The sequence below is a fragment of the Oxyura jamaicensis genome, chromosome 1, assembly GCF_011077185.1.
Source record: "Oxyura jamaicensis isolate SHBP4307 breed ruddy duck chromosome 1, BPBGC_Ojam_1.0, whole genome shotgun sequence".
Classification (NCBI taxonomy): Eukaryota; Metazoa; Chordata; class Aves; order Anseriformes; family Anatidae; genus Oxyura; species Oxyura jamaicensis.
Window position 1 is genome coordinate 141,888,771 of NC_048893.1, and position 15,432 is coordinate 141,904,202.

Sequence of the window (15,432 nt, forward strand, 5' to 3'; positions counted from 1 at the left end):
TAGGATAGGATAGGATAGGATAGGATAGGATAGGATAGGATAGGATAGGATAGGATAGGATAGGATAGTGAAGTAAGGGTGATCTTGCTGTCATTCATTTTCTCATTCCCCCTATGGCCTTTATTAATACACCAACATGAAGACGTACCCATGTTGACTGACCGACCTCAAAGCTCACACCACTCTGTCCATGACTAAGATTTGAGGAGTGACTTGCAGTGTTATTGGTCTCTGGGCCTTCATGAATGAAATTCCCCTAGGAGGTCAAAAATGTTGAGTCTGACCCCCACTGAATCATCACATACTTTTAGGAAGTCATGGTTTCTATATCTGGTTTTCATAACACACATCTGTATTGTAATCTCATCTGGACTCCTTCACCAAATAGCTAGTAAAAATACAATGTTGGAAAGTATGTTTTTAATACACACAGAAAGACATGTTTTCCCCTGACTGCCCAAATGGAAACTCCACTTACCCTAAGCTCATCCTGTGACGCATGCATTTCCCATTGCTGGCTTCCCTCTCGCCCTTTCTACTTTCCTACCTTTTCCCCTTGTATTTCTGTCCTGTCCAAGGGCTACAAAATGAGGCTGGAATGTGAATCATATATTTCCAAGAAGCATAGAGAACTTGCTCCATGGGTCAATTTTTCCATTTATTTTTCAAAAATGATTTCTGAGCCCTCCCAAGAGCCACATGTGTAGGGATGTCTTTCCAACATGCAGCTGCTCATTAATTGCTGGGAGAACCACTAACACAAACAAAACTTTCAGTAATACAGTAGTCTTTCCATATTGAAGCTTCACTGTTATTTGATTAAAAGAAAGAAAAAAAAAAAAAAAAAGGAAACACAAAAACCACTTGCAGACATTCAAAAAACATTTTCAATGTGCTATTTTGATCAGCTACCCAAATAAGCACACATACTGCATTCTGGCTGCAAACCTCAAACGTGGTGACAATTCGATGCCCACGTGAGTAAAACATTCTGGAGAGGGGAGGGGAAGGGTTTTTGTTTCCATCCCTCCTGTTCTCCAGTGTGGTACCAACCCTGCTGTGGATAGCCTGGGTTTTCCTACAGCACCAGAAAAGGAGAAATGCACAAGCGCAGAGCGATAATACAGAGGACAAGTTTCTTGATTTCTGCTCAGAAAGTTCTTTGCAAAGAGCATCCTCATCCTTCCCAGTACCCACAGGCTCTGCTTCATTTCTAGGTGTTCAAAGCTTGTCTTTGACCCCACAGTGGTCTGTGGGTCCTGCGGAGAGTAGAGGGAAAGAGCTAAGGGGAGCAGAGGCAATACCTCTGGGAAATCCTTTTGCATGCACAGCATTTGTGCATTGCTGCAATGCTCTCTGTGCCATTTACCCCCGACCTTCCTAAAATGCACAAGGCTTCCTGGCTCAGCTGAGGTTGAAGATGCTATTACAGGGTTCTCGGAGCACAAGAGCACCAGGGTCTTGGAGTCCTGTCACCACTGTTTGACTGCCGCCCAGGTTTACTGCTTACAAAAATGAACCCAGGGTCTTCTGTCACTTACACAATGTGGTGAGAGGCCTGGGTGGAGGGTGGCAACGCAGCAACCCCCCTCAGAGATGCAAAACCCTGATGCGATCATTTCCTGTGGTGTCTTGCCTCTTCAGTTCTCACGCTCATCACAGAGGGACTTTGCCTCTCTGCTTCTAAACTATTTTTGCTTGTCTTTAATAGTACAGGCCATTAGCTCAATTACTGCCTCGAAGTGTGTATGTCCAGGGAGGAGACCCCAGATGCCTTTGGCCAACATAGGCTTTTAGTTTAATTAAAAGTAAGTGCACAAATATAAACAGCAAGATGCATCTTAACAACACTTCAGCACTCGCAGTTTTGCTCTTTGCAATCATCTGCTGCAAATTTCTCAGATGTTTTTTTGATGTTACTCCACTGGTTTTCAAAGGCATCCAACAAGAAATGCTGGATGCTCTTTGGACCAGTGCAACCAAAGGTAGCTCTGCAAGTCACCAAAGCACAAGTTGCCAAAGCCAATTACGCACAGGAAGAAGTACTTACAGAAGATGCTGAAGGGTGCTCGAAAGGAAAAATAGACCATTGGAAAGCTAAAAACAGCCATTGCTGCTTATGTAAGTGTTACCTAATCGTTATTTCTTCCTAGAAAACGGTACATCAGGGCCGTCTCTTGCCTTGTTACAAGTGTCTTCTTGATGAGGACTCTTTACAGCAACTGTGAGATTTTTAAGTGTTGTTTATTATCACCACAAAAGCTTGACTGCAAGGATCATTGACAGATTTCTCCGGTGGGAATATGGATGGTACTGCCAGAAACACGCTGTCACTGCTGTGGGAGATACAACACCTTGCTAATCTGGTATTTGTTTCATAACAGAGAATTCCCTGTGAATACTAATCACCACCTGCAGTAACCACACATCGGTACTCTAAAAGGCAGCCACTGCAACCTAAAGAGCTACTGGTGTTTTTCCATCCAGAGGAAGCCCCAGGCACCCTGAGGAATACTGATGGTGTACTTTGAGAGGCTGAATTCTCCTTAAAAGAAGACTCCCAACCATCTTCTTTGTGAAAACTTTTTATTATTATTATTTTCTGAAGCATTCAGTTGGTCTGAGGAAGTTCTCAGGATGTTGTCCATCCTCCTGGTATCTGACCACTTGATTCTCAGCTTGCGTATAGGTGTGTGACCTGCAAGCTTGCTGTTAGCTATATTTGGTCCAGTTATATGCAGGAAAAAATATTTTAAAAAAAAAAAAAAAAGAACGAAAGAAACAAACAAAACCCCAATTCTGCAGGGTTCTGCAGAGCAATACACAGTGCACCAGCTGTACTGGCCTACTCCATCTGCTCTACTTGGTTGGCAGACTGAACTTGCTTTGTCTCTACTTGCAGCTCCCTTGTGCTTGCTTTCCCTGACTACTTAAATACAAAGAAAAATTGTGGCTGTACCTTCACATTTAAGAGCTGGCTTGCTTTAGCATATAGCCTGGGGGGCTCTGAGATGCTGCAGCAATGATTGGTGGTCTTCAGAACTGGGCACTGGAGCCAGAGAGAGAAATCACCTTCTGAGCTTAGGTGAAGGCTTGAGAGAGAGTTTTTAGTGCTGGAGGACAGACATCTCCTCTCCTTGAGTGGCTTGCACTTCTTCTGGTCCTGCACCACTGTGGCCGTTTGAACCCCTGGGATTGGGTCAGACCGCAACAAAAAGCTGAAAATGATCAAGAGAGGTATGATGAATACTTGGCCTCTTTCTTTGCTGGAAGTTGCTTCGTTTACACACATATAAAGAGCTATTAGATACTCAGAGGTCTGTATTTCTCAGCAAATTTTGTGCAGGACATCTATGCTGCCATTGAAACGCAAAAAGTTATTGTATGAGGGATATTTCCAGAACAGCATTAGCTAAGAGCATCACAGCTGGAATTACTTATAGACTCATTCTTTGACACGTACAATGGTTTTACCACATGTAGGTATTATTGGATAACTAGTAACTGACTGGGGCAGAGCATCAGGGGTCTACTGGACCCTATAACGGAGTTTCACAGCAGGAAAAAATTACAGTAGTCTAGCATTCACTCTGTGTATTATTTATGTATTTGGGTGGGTCGATTTACAACTGCATACGGATTACGACTATGACAGTGATGGTCAATTTTCCAACAACATCTAATAAGAAGATCCTTGCATTTTTGCAAATTAAAAAATAATCATAGATCAGGAAAGATAACTATCCTAAGGCCTACTTGACTGTGTCCAAGTGTTTCTCAGTTGCTCATGAAGCTGCTGGTAGTGAGATGTCATGTAGAAGGAAATGATTATAAGGATAACGCTATCGTAGTTTCGGAGAATAAAATTATTGAAAAAATGTTGCTGAGAAATATGAAAATACAGAAATACAAGATACTTGTTGCAGACAACATAGAAATGTGCAGCATTGTCCACACAATGATTGCTATGGCTTACTGGGTAATAACAGCAAAATAAGTTGTATACTTTTCCTAAGTTCACACATAGATAAAATAAAATTCCTTGGTTGAAGAAACATCTGTTGTACTGTTGACATTGACCTAGACATTCAATGGAGAAAAAAATCAAACATCTGGATGAGAACATATCATTTTTATAACTACTTACACAGCAAACCATGGAAATACCAAAAAGTAGCTGATAGGTTTCAATGCTACATATCCCTTCTCAGTTTGATTACTTTGTGATGGGAAAGACCAGTATCAGAAATACTTAAAATAAAAAAATGAAATTTAAATTAAATCATTTGAATGTTGACGATGTATCAGTGAAATTATTCCGGTTAACTTGGGGGACATTTATCTGCAAATTAACACCAAGTGAGAATTGAGTATTTCCCCCAGTATTAGCCATTTAATGAAATCTGTGACCTGCAAGGTATGCCAGAGAGAAGTCATAATGTGATCTTGGCTGTTGCAATCAAAGTTTCTTACCTTCCAAAGGAATTTAAAAATAACATGAGCTATTTCAGCCGATACCTTGATTACATGCAAATACTGAGGCTTATCTGCACAGATGGTTATTGCTGTACCCTGCAGTCGAAAGGACCTTCAGCCACTCCTGCTGTCAAACCCAGGCTTGTTTTTTCACAAAACTTCTAAGTTTTCTTTGAACCCACGAGTCTGAAAAGTGTATGGGGAATAAGCATGCAGAAGGCTGCAGTGGACAGCAGTGTCCCTGGGAGCACAGCACGGAGTTCAGCACTCCAAATTTGGGAACTTGAAGAAAGGGAATTTGCTGGTCTGACCTAAACTCAGTGTCCTTGCACATTTGCATTTCGAAATATTATTTAATTACAGAAATTTCGGATTATCTGTATTTCTGGAAAACTCCTGCCTTATTCCATGTGAGGAACGGACATCTCCCATTGCATGGGCAGCTATGCTCCTTTCTGTTTTTACACCAAATTGTGTCAACATTTTCTGGATTATTTTTTTTCCTCTAATGTGTGAGTTGTAGAGAAACAACTGCAAAGAGACAATTAAGCAAAACAGACAATGTTCTCCACAGGTTACACCATGTAGTTACCTGAAATGATTGCATTTAAATGCCTGTAATGATAACTCTGCCTGCTGTTGGTGGAACAGGATAGTGCTTGTGACAATTGTAATGAGAGTCCTTGCACGAGTCCTAGCACAGCAGAAGGCCAGCAGAATGCTTGCTTTCACTTGTCAGAGCCAGGACAGAATGTAAAATCATGGTATGCAGTGAGAGAACATTCAGATATACGCCCGAAAGCCCATCCCTAGTCAGCTAGGTATCTTCACAAGCTCAATAGGGATGGGGAAAAGAAGGGGTGTGGGGAGGGAGAGAAGTAAGAGGGAGTTATTGTTCCCTGAGGAATTTCAAGGTTCAGTTAGAAGCACAGCACTCACACAGCCAGAGGAAATTAAACAACACCAGCATGAATTTAAAGTGCTTTCAGCACACTGCCTATGACCATTCAAGTAGGTAAGGAAAAACAAAACAAAACAAAGCCATTTAGAAAATACTTTGTCAGTTCAAATCACAAACACATTTTCTCAAGTTGCAGCCTGACCTAAGACTGATGAAGCAATTAGCCAGTATGAACTTCTCATTTGTTTCATTCAATTCCACTCCACAGGGTCACTGCCCTGTCATAGTTACTCACTTTTCGCAAGGACATTCCTGTCTCTGTCTTAGGAACATACACTTTTTCAGTGTTTTTCACATCGAGGGCACTGCCACATCATTTCTCTTCCCTGCTGTTCCCAGCACTGTCACTTACAGCCTTGAGCCTTCTTGTCTGACGCAGCTGGGCGATGGCAGCTGAGTGCAAAAACCCTTCTGCAGAGTTTTCCACGGGTAATGTTGATTCTCCAGGCAGCTGTGGTGGTAGGCAGCAAGCTTCAGAGCTCCTTTTTATAGCTGCTCATATCGGTATGCTTTGACTCCTGGGGCCACAGTCATACTGAGAATAATCAAAACACTGGCGTGTTCAAGACTACACGTGGGTTTGTAGCTTGTCCTGCCAGCTAGCAACCTGCATCAGTGTGAAGCTGTGAAGCCTTCAGGGAAGAGAGGAAATAATTGTTATTATTTTTTTAAATATATATGTTTCTGTCCTTGCTATACAGCCTGTTCTAAAGTTCAGCGATTGCTGCTGGAACAATTCACACAAGCAGGTTTAATCAGGCCCACAGACTAGTTATGTAAGCGTGACGCAATTTGCTGGGATGAAAATATGGAGCAAGTTCAGCATTTCATTACCCGTCCAGAGACTCGGTCCGTACGTAGGCTGGAGGTTGACTAAACCGGGTAGGTAGGTGGTGGTAACATGAACCAAAGGCGTCAGGATGTGATGGTGGCATTCCTTAACCTGGCCAGATGGACGAGTTGTCTAGTCCTGCAGCACGTTGTGCCTAGGCGAGAAGATACTCCTCCAGTGATTAATATATATGCATATATATATATATATATATCTTCACTTCTTAGTGGATGTTTCTATACTGCCAAATTTGCTTAATCTAAAGCGTTTTTCCCGAGCAGGGAATAGCAGTTTTTTCCCGTCATATGAAAGCAGCTCAAGCTAAATGAGTGCAGAGTAGAGCTCCAGCAAGGCAGGGTATGCCTGCATGGAGTGTTTTACTAAATACAGACACAGGGATGAAAGTCTGTACGATAAGCCACACAGACAAGGGAAATGTATGCTGTGAGTTTCATCGCTTACTTAGGATTCTGGAACATCCAGTTACTAGTAAGAATTATCTTTTTGTGCCTGTGTGTGTGTTTGCTCATGGCAAAGAAGTAGCAACATTTTCTGGATGCTTTGCCAAGAGCTATTGCACTCTTTGGTGCGTGCAGATTGCATTACTCTTACATGTTCTGCCAGCTTTGGATTAGAGAATCCAGCGTTAATGGCCACAAACTTGTACGAGCAATTTTTCTCTGAGTAGTGGCAATTAAAAAAAATATATTTCAGAGATGTATTTTTATTCCAAGTTCCTGTTTTCAGATACATAAGTATTGTAAGAAGCCTGTTCTCTGAGATGTGTGTTAGTCTTCGTAGCTGAGGGGTAATTTCACCTATTTATCTTGTTACTTCCTTAAAAAGTCTGAATAGGTCTGTTCTATTAAGGGAGTTCACAGCATCTCTCAGTGAATTGACGTAAGCCATTTCGGTCATCACTCTTTAGATGCCAAAGAGATTCATGCAGTTCAGCACCGTATCATTATAAAATACTTCAAACTCTGCTTTGATACTCAGACACAACTTGCTAACCACTTGCTATGCAGGAATCACTACTCTTTTAATACTCTTAATTAATACTTTTTAAAATATTCTTTACCGCATGGGGTTTCCCTGCTGTGCTCAAGGTGAACTCATGATCTCCCCTCAGCACTCTTTCTGAGGGATGAGACCCTCCCCAGGGGTCCCTCCAGGCTGGATCACCTTCCGATCCCACTCTCCAGTCCCTCCACCCTGCCCGCTGAAGAGGCCCTACCTTGCATACCCCCTGCACAGCAGGTCTCACTCACGTCTCCAGGAGAAAACCTCTAGTTTTGTTTCTTACAGACTGGATTACATAGCAGCAACCTTCCTGATCCCAGCCATGATCCAGCTGTAATTAACATTGCTAAACTTCTTTCAACAAAACCCCTCTCAGCAGCAGCTGAAGAAGCAGACAACCCAAAACAGCTCCTTCCAAACAGATATGTAATGTGTGTTTAATGCAAACGTACATGATATTGTCTGCTGCAGGCCCGAAATTCCCCTAAGTTTGAAGTATTTTATAACGATACTGTGCTGAACTGCATGAATCTCAAGAGAAGCTTGCATCTCCTCTCAAAGCGTTGGCAAACCTCACGTCCCCTCCAATGATTCCGCACGTGCTATTTTTGAACAGGGGTTGTGAACTGTTTTGTGAATAGCTAGCTTTTTATTTTGTTTTATTTTATTTTTAAACTTCTCACCTGGATTTGGAAAAGCAGACCTGCTGGCCTTGCTGGGAATGGTGTTTCTCACAGGTGCTTCTCAATAAACAGACCCACCAGTGTTGTCTTAAAAGCAGTAGGTGCACCCTGTCCTCGGTCCTATTGCACACTGCTTCCTCCCAGCAGTTGGTTATCATCAGCCTCCTGCAGCCAGTGAGAAGAGCCTTGGGACAGAAAAATGACACATTTATGATACAGAAAATGATGTATTTCTTCCATTCTCTGATGGATAAAGAGTCCTTATGGCTCCCACAGGCAGCCAAGGAAATGCTTCCAGGCGCAAATGCAGCTGAAGGCTTTCTGCTGATGACCCCCCTAGTTCTCACCTAAAAGCAGCAAGGGGCTTGGCAGTAGCACGTGAGAAGCAGGACTGTGTTTCAGTGCTGCTGATATGCCAAGCACATGTGGTCCATTTCCCAGGTCTGGGAGGCATAACGCTACCTACAGCTATCCCTGATAAGGCTGAAAATTTTGCTGGTGTTGCTATTTAATAACAACTGCTCTACAAACGCAAATATGGAAGTGTTCCTCGCTAAAATTCGGGGCAAGGGCAATACAGGCAAGTGAAGCTGCGAATGCCGCAGCATGTGAAATACTACTCGGCTGTGTTTATCTGCCCTGCCGTGAGCAGAGCTAAATGCCTAGCCTTAAAGGGAAGTGCCTATTTTAAGGGCTTACTCTGGCGAGCAGCAAGATGAGAATTTCTCCCAAACGTGTTCACCATAATGTAAAAATGTCAAGGGATAAGGCTCTGGATGCAAGGAGGCAGGGTGAGGTATATCAGGCTCTTTCTCTTTGTGCCAGGCACTAGCCAGGAAGGTGCTTCTCTGGGCTGAATGTCCCAAAACTGCCTTCCTGCACCCCCGCTGCCACTGTCAGCAGCTCTCTTAAAGTAGGGATCAAAAGTCACTGGTATCCTTTCCTGCCGAACAAAAAGCCAAGCACACACAGTTTTCAGACTTGAGATTTTATGCATTTCTTTCCTTGTATGCCTTAAAAAAAAGACGTGATATGATCTGCCCAGAAGGGAGCAGCATTGACACCCTAGGAAGGGCAACCATGGTATTCTCTTGCCAGACAGGAGACAGACATTATCAGCCACGATACTGAGATGAAAGATTCTTAATAGGAGCTGCCTGAAGTTTAGTGGGAGCTTTTCTGTGAAACCAGCATACATCAGAGCGCAGCACAAAGCTGTTACGCTTGCATCAAAGCAACAGGAACTGTATAAAACATTTAAGGCTTGCTGCTGGTAAAAATGCCCCGTGGCATGCACAAAGGCTGTCCTTGATGTGCTGCAGGTGTGCCCTTGGTTAATCGGAGACGTAACCTGTTGTTCATGGGGAATTTTTGACGGAACCACTTTAGAAGGAACGTGCACAGCAGAGCCCGCACTTTTCAGATGAACAAGTACTGTGGCTTTGGGGTTTGGGGGAGGAAGGCGAGGGTCCCTTTTCCCTTTCGGGGGGACAGCATTTCCTCCTAGTGCCAGCTCCGTGGGTTCTCTGAGCGTTTTCTGAGCAGCTGTGGCCGAGTGACTGGGCAGAGCTGTCTGTGGAGCACACCCCTGCCCACCCTCAGCCAAGGCAACGCTGGCAGGGTGTCAGCGCGCGGGCTTGGCAGAGGCACCGGCGGCTCTGCCTTCGCTGCTCTGTAATCAGGTTCCAGTCCTGCCAGTACTCCGGCGTGCTCCTGACGCCACGCAGCAATGCTAAGGGGACCACCTCCCTGCCAGAAAGGTCGCGCTCCTGCGTTTGACCAGAATTTTCCCTCGGATTTCACGAAAAGCATTGTGTTTTGCTGAGCAATCGGGAGCTTTTACACCCCTGTGATAGCAGATGACACGAGTACAAGGCTCTGTGTTTTTTCCCTGTTGTCGGAGCCCAACTCCATCCACGTTGCTGTGTGGGTGACTGCCTTTGATCCCACACAGAGGAGGTAGCTTTCTTGAGGAGTGTGCTGGGAAGGAACAACTGTTGATCTCCCTCCTGAAATCCCATCTGTTGTCTTCAGCAACTATGACTTGCTGGCTGGACTAGATAATGTTTCTCTGGCAGGAGCTGTAATTTTCCAAGTGCTTGCTTGGTGCAAAGTCAGAACTTGATTAAAAAAGGACAAGCAGGAATATAATTTCCCTCTCTCCCGTCTGTTCTGCAGCGCGCTACGAGCTATGCTGCCAGCAGCCAGACAGTGCAGAGTCTGTGTGAGTTTTGGGGTTTGTTCCATGCCTCAGACGGCGAGGAGCGGTATGCTAATGGTAGAGGCGGGCTCGGGAAACAGGGAAGCCTTTCTGGGTATTAATATTTGTGGTATTATTACTCCGCACGTCTTTGTGGATTGTTAGTTTGAGGTGGAAACTAAGTCAGCAGAAGCTAAAGTTAATCGTATTTCAATGTAACAAAGCACTGACTGTACTTCCAATGAGTTATTTGGGGAAATAAAGTTAAATGGAAGACTGTATCAGAGCCTGAGGAGCTGGGGAAAAAATAGCTCAAACCAACCGAGTGAATTCGAGAACTAATACAACCACCTCTGAGCCATTTCCCTTGCACCGAGATCTTTGACAGTTTCTCAAGATGTCACAGAAATGTGAAATACACTCATCCAGACAGATCAACATCTCTTTATTGTAGTGGGATAAAGTGCACCGAAGGCAGGAAGACTTGACTTTTAATCAGGCAACTTCTCCAGCACCGAGTCCTGATTAGAAGCACGAGTGCCTGCAGAAACTTCAGCGCACCGACTCCCAAGGAAGGGGGGGCTCATGCAGGGGCCTGCCCCCACAGCCAGGCACCGGGCGCCGCCGGGGGACCCCGAAATGGCGGCTGGCCGCGGCGGACCCTCCGGCCTCCGCAGGACGGGGGCTGTCCATGCGGCGCCCCGCTCGCCCTCTGGGGGTCCCCATGGAGCCGGGGACCCCTGGCAGCCCCCGTCCTGGCATGGGGGCGGCCGGGGCAGGGCCCGGCCCCCGGCACGGGAGGGAGGCGGGCCCGGGCGGCCGCCCCCGCCCCTCAGCCGGCGGAGCCGGGCCGGGCAGCCGGAGCTCCGAATGGGGCGGCCGGGGCGGCGCTGCTCGGCCTGAGGAGAGCCCGCCGGCGGCTCCCTGCCGGAGGGGGCCGAGCGCGGACGGCCGATGGCCGGGCGAGAGGACGGCCGGGACTGGGCGTACAGGTAGGGCTGGAGGGTCCGCGGCCGGTTCGGCTCGGCGGTGGGCGCCGGGGCCGGGGCTGGCTTCCCCGGGCTGGCCGGGGCCGGTGAGCCCCCTGCTGCCGGCTCCCCGGGGGGCAGCCCTCGGGAGCGCCGCTTCTACAACTTCCCCGCCTGCCCGTGTGCAGTGGCAGTACGGTGACTTTCGGTGGTGTGCTTTGCGTTTATTTTTTTTATTATTTTTTTTGAATTTTTGGACCTGGCCACCCCCGGCGGCGGCGCAGGTGTGCGCTGGGCGAGGCGCCCGGCACCGTCCTGCGGCCTCTTCCCCTGCCTGCCTCTTAAATAAATCTTCCCTTTCTGCCCCGTGCCTCGCCTCCAGGAAGATCCCCTCGGCCTGCGTTTACCCAGGGCTGTGCCAGTGCCTCTCTGGGGGCAAATTCCGCCTCTGAATGAAGGGAAGGCGTGATGCGAGCCTTCCCCATGGGGCTCTCGCCAACTTTTCCGCCTGTTTGAGCCCTGCCCAGCCTGCATCGGCAGCAGGTGTAAAGCGGGTCTGGGGAGCTGCCCCCAGTCTGGTTTCCAGAAGTGGCTGGGTGCATCGAGCCGAAACGGAGTCGGGCTGGCGGTTCTGAAACTCCGTCCCTGGGGGTGTCCAAGGAGAGGCTGGACGTGGTGCTCAGGGACATGGTTCAGTGGGGGACAGTGGTGGTAGGGGGGTGGTTGGACCAGGTCATCTTGGAGGTCTCTTCCAACCCTAATGGTTTTGTGATTCCACCAGCTCCACGTTGTCCGAGATAATGTGATGTACTACTGAAAAACTGGTGGAGATGTTAACATAAGCATTTTTGATACTACATGTGCAGAAGGTAGCTGTCCGCAATGACTTTTTTCCCAATTCTGACCATGTTTTAGAAACAACCCCTTTAAAAATAGTCTTAGCATGTTACTACCTATTTTTGTTGTCATTTTTATGTGCAGAACCATGTGGAAAAGTGAGTTTGTTCCATATTTGAGCTTCTGTGCTATGCTTTTTCAGTGTCGGTTCTCATACTTCATAATTGCTTATTAGTGTTATGGAGAAAAATGCACCCTGGACTACTGTGCAGTTGTAATTTGGGTCAATTTTGCACACACCAGATCCTTTGCTCTAAAAATTCCTTACTTCTGAGATGAGTGAAATCTGTAAAACTGCCTGAATGGTGCATGTTTAAATTCATTTACTTAAGCAGCTTTGATGCAGAGTGTAGCAGTCTGTCTAAGGTAAGTGTTTGTTGGGAGGAGAGAGTTTAGAGCTGCATTTAGAAATAGCAGCTGGAAGTTATTTAAAGCATAATTGACTTTTTTTTTTCCCCTCACTTGAAGGTATGTAGAAGCAGTTGTACAAGAATTCTTTTTTTGTTGTTGTTTTATTTTATAGGGTTGATCCATATGGATTTGAAAGGCCAGACGACTTTGATTACGCATCCTATGAAGCTTTCTTTTCCAGATACCTAGTGGTACTCACAAGAAGAGCAATAAAATGGTCCAAGCTCCTAAAGGGGAAAAACAGCATACAGAAGAGTTTAAAAGGTGAGCTGTGTGTTTACTTATAAGTAAAAGAGCATTATGTTGGAACCAGTTTGCATCGTATTCAGTTGGCTTGGGTTTCTGAATGTTGAATTTTATTTTCCTCTTCAAATGAAAAAGTATTATGAACAGTAACGATGCCCTGTTGTTAGGGGGATAACAAATGCCCTGTTGTTAGGGGGATCATTGATTTGATTTAAAGCTTACAAAGGAGTAATCCTTCTTTGGCATACACTATAATATCTTATTACATCTGTAACCCAGAGATTATGGCCACTGGCACTTCCAGATGCTGGTGTACAGCTGTTTGTTATATTGCATTCTGCTCTGTGTGCTCTCTGAAAAGACGTGTGATGATTCAGAAGGCACTGTCTGGAAGTCCAGGGATTGGGATGCTACGGCTCTGCCAACAGAGTGGTTACTGACTCCTTGGCAGTTTTTAGATTGCTGAAATTTTCTAGTTCATTTTATCCTCCTTCTGTAAAACGATGTTCACCTCACTGCTAGAAGGGTGTGGATGGAGAACTAAAACTAAGCGCCTTACAGAGTGAAGAAAGCAAAAATTAATGTGGGAGCTAATGCAGCATTGGAGAACATGCTGATGGAACAGTTCATGGCAAGTTTGAAAAGCACGAAAATCTCTAGTAATACTTCATCTTACAAGAAATATGATGGAGAGAAATAAATACATGGAGGGAATCAGAAGGGGACATGGTGTTGTGCGACTGAAGATCCCCATCCCCCAGCTTCCTCTAGATTGGTTATTTTTCCATATAGGCATCAATTTTTTTCTCTTTGCTCTCAGCATTATTCAGCTTGCTTTCTTTTAGGAAACCTTTCGGAGTTCTCTATAAGTATGCTAAAGAAAAAGCGAGTAAAACAAACCAAAAGTACAAACACTGGCTGTAACATAGCTGAATGTTCAAAGCTCTGCTTCAGGTGCAGACTTTGAGTGCTAATTCTGGCTGTTGTTTTTTTTTTTTTTTCCCTTGGCACCAGGAATGGAATGATAACAAATGACACATTTTAAGTGGAACAGTGTATTTAGTGGAAGGATGTCAGTTTTGAGGCCGAGGAACACCAGAAAATGTAGGTTTGAGCTATAGTTGCCTGATCATATGCTGCTAACTTGAAAGTAACTACTGATACTCTCTTGTTTTTCTTCCAAAGATAAAGAAGCATTTGTTTAAGGTGTTCATTTTTAATCCAGTAGTAATTGTGCAGTATTCTGAGTTATTTTGTAGTGTTCCGAGGGTTCTGAGTTATTTGCAGTATTCTGAGGATTTTGAGTTTCTGCAGAATTTAGCCTTGTAGTTGTGGAAAAAAAAATATTCTTGGGTTTTAATTCATCTCCTTATGTTCTTAGAATGGGTGAACTGTGACAGGTGAGACCTTTAGTAATTTGCATGAGCTGCTCACGTCTCTCTGCTCTTGTGTAGCCCGTTCCAGCCTCACAGACACAGAACATTCCTGTGATAGAGCAGTGTGAATGCCTTTGGTCTTACTTCAGAGCTGAAACTTTGACTAATTCTCTCAGCTTGTCCACTAAGCTTCAGTACCAATAGTAGTGCTGTCCCTCTAGCTACATAATGATAATGCCCATTAATGTCGTGTTTATCTTCCCTAACAGGCTAATGTGTTGTATTCTTAAAAAGCCTGCTGCAGTTTGTAAGAAATGGAATAAATCCATTGAGTGGATGCAGGCAACAGCTTTGGCTGTAGCAAGCCCTTGCAGGCTGATGGATCATCTTTGATGCTATTTTTTGCTCAAGGTACTCAAATATGCATTCTCATGTATGTGTGTAATGTATAGTGTGTAATTATAAGGAGAGCGACTGGAACAAGTAGCATTGAGGAAGTGCAGTCTGAGTGTAAATTTGAAGTCGTTACAATAAGCTGCCCTTATTAGCATCAGCTGATTCCTCAGCAGAGGAGAGCAGCAGATTAACCTGTACAGCTACTAATTGAAATGCTTCCCCTCTGATAGCAGTATTCGGATTGAAGCCTGTCAATTCTGTGAAACACAATTACCTGAGCAGTTGTTTCCATGCATGCTTTATCCTACAAGATGATCGTGCATGCCCTTGGGGAGCAGATGTGCTTTGTGGGGTGCTCGCTACCTGGTAAGGCAGTCCAGCACCTGGCTTCCTTGCTCAGGAGCTCAAACCTCTGGTTCTGATCAATTTCCCCTCGGCTGCAGGTCAACCACAAGCTAGAACTCCGAGGAATGCTTGATCTGCTGTTTTTTCCCCTAAACCCAACCGGTGTATCTGCAAACCCATATCCTTTTGAATTCTGCTGGGGCCTTTTTGAAAGCTGCCCTGCTGTGTCTAGTGGTGGGAGAGGCGCTGTACGTGTGACATCTCTGCGGCTCTGCACCCATTTATCCCCACACGTAGAGGAGCTCAGCGTTCCTGCCCAGCTGGCCGGGAAGAAGTGATGACTTGTGCTAATTTTCCAGTTTGGAAATGTGGTGTGTTCACGTGCAGCTCACGTTAGCCTCGTGCCCATGTGCTGTATGGACGTATGTAATTCTGTTCTATTGTAAAGAAAACTAATTAGGCTGCATTTTAACAAGGGTAATTAAGCAGCGTATCCTGTTGTTCTTGATCAGAGCTTTCCGGCAGGGCAGGTCATGGGAGTTTTGGCTGGTAGTTCCTTTTGCTCGTTCTCCAGTCTCTTCCTTTGTGCTATTTTGTGGTGTTCTGTTTCCCTTTCTA

At 45.3% G+C, this 15,432-nt stretch overlaps 1 protein-coding gene across 1 annotated transcript in view; it reads left to right on the top strand.

Annotated features, from left to right (window-relative positions):
- The first annotated feature begins 10,994 nt into the window (after positions 1-10,994).
- Positions 10,995-15,432, top strand: part of GRTP1 (growth hormone regulated TBC protein 1) — a 35,722-nt gene continuing 31,284 nt past the window's right edge. The window contains exons 1-2 of the mRNA XM_035317815.1: positions 10,995-11,167; positions 12,564-12,715. Of these exons, the coding sequence (XP_035173706.1) occupies positions 11,130-11,167; positions 12,564-12,715 (190 nt within the window). The 5' untranslated portion in view covers positions 10,995-11,129. The remainder of the gene's footprint in view (positions 11,168-12,563; positions 12,716-15,432) is intronic.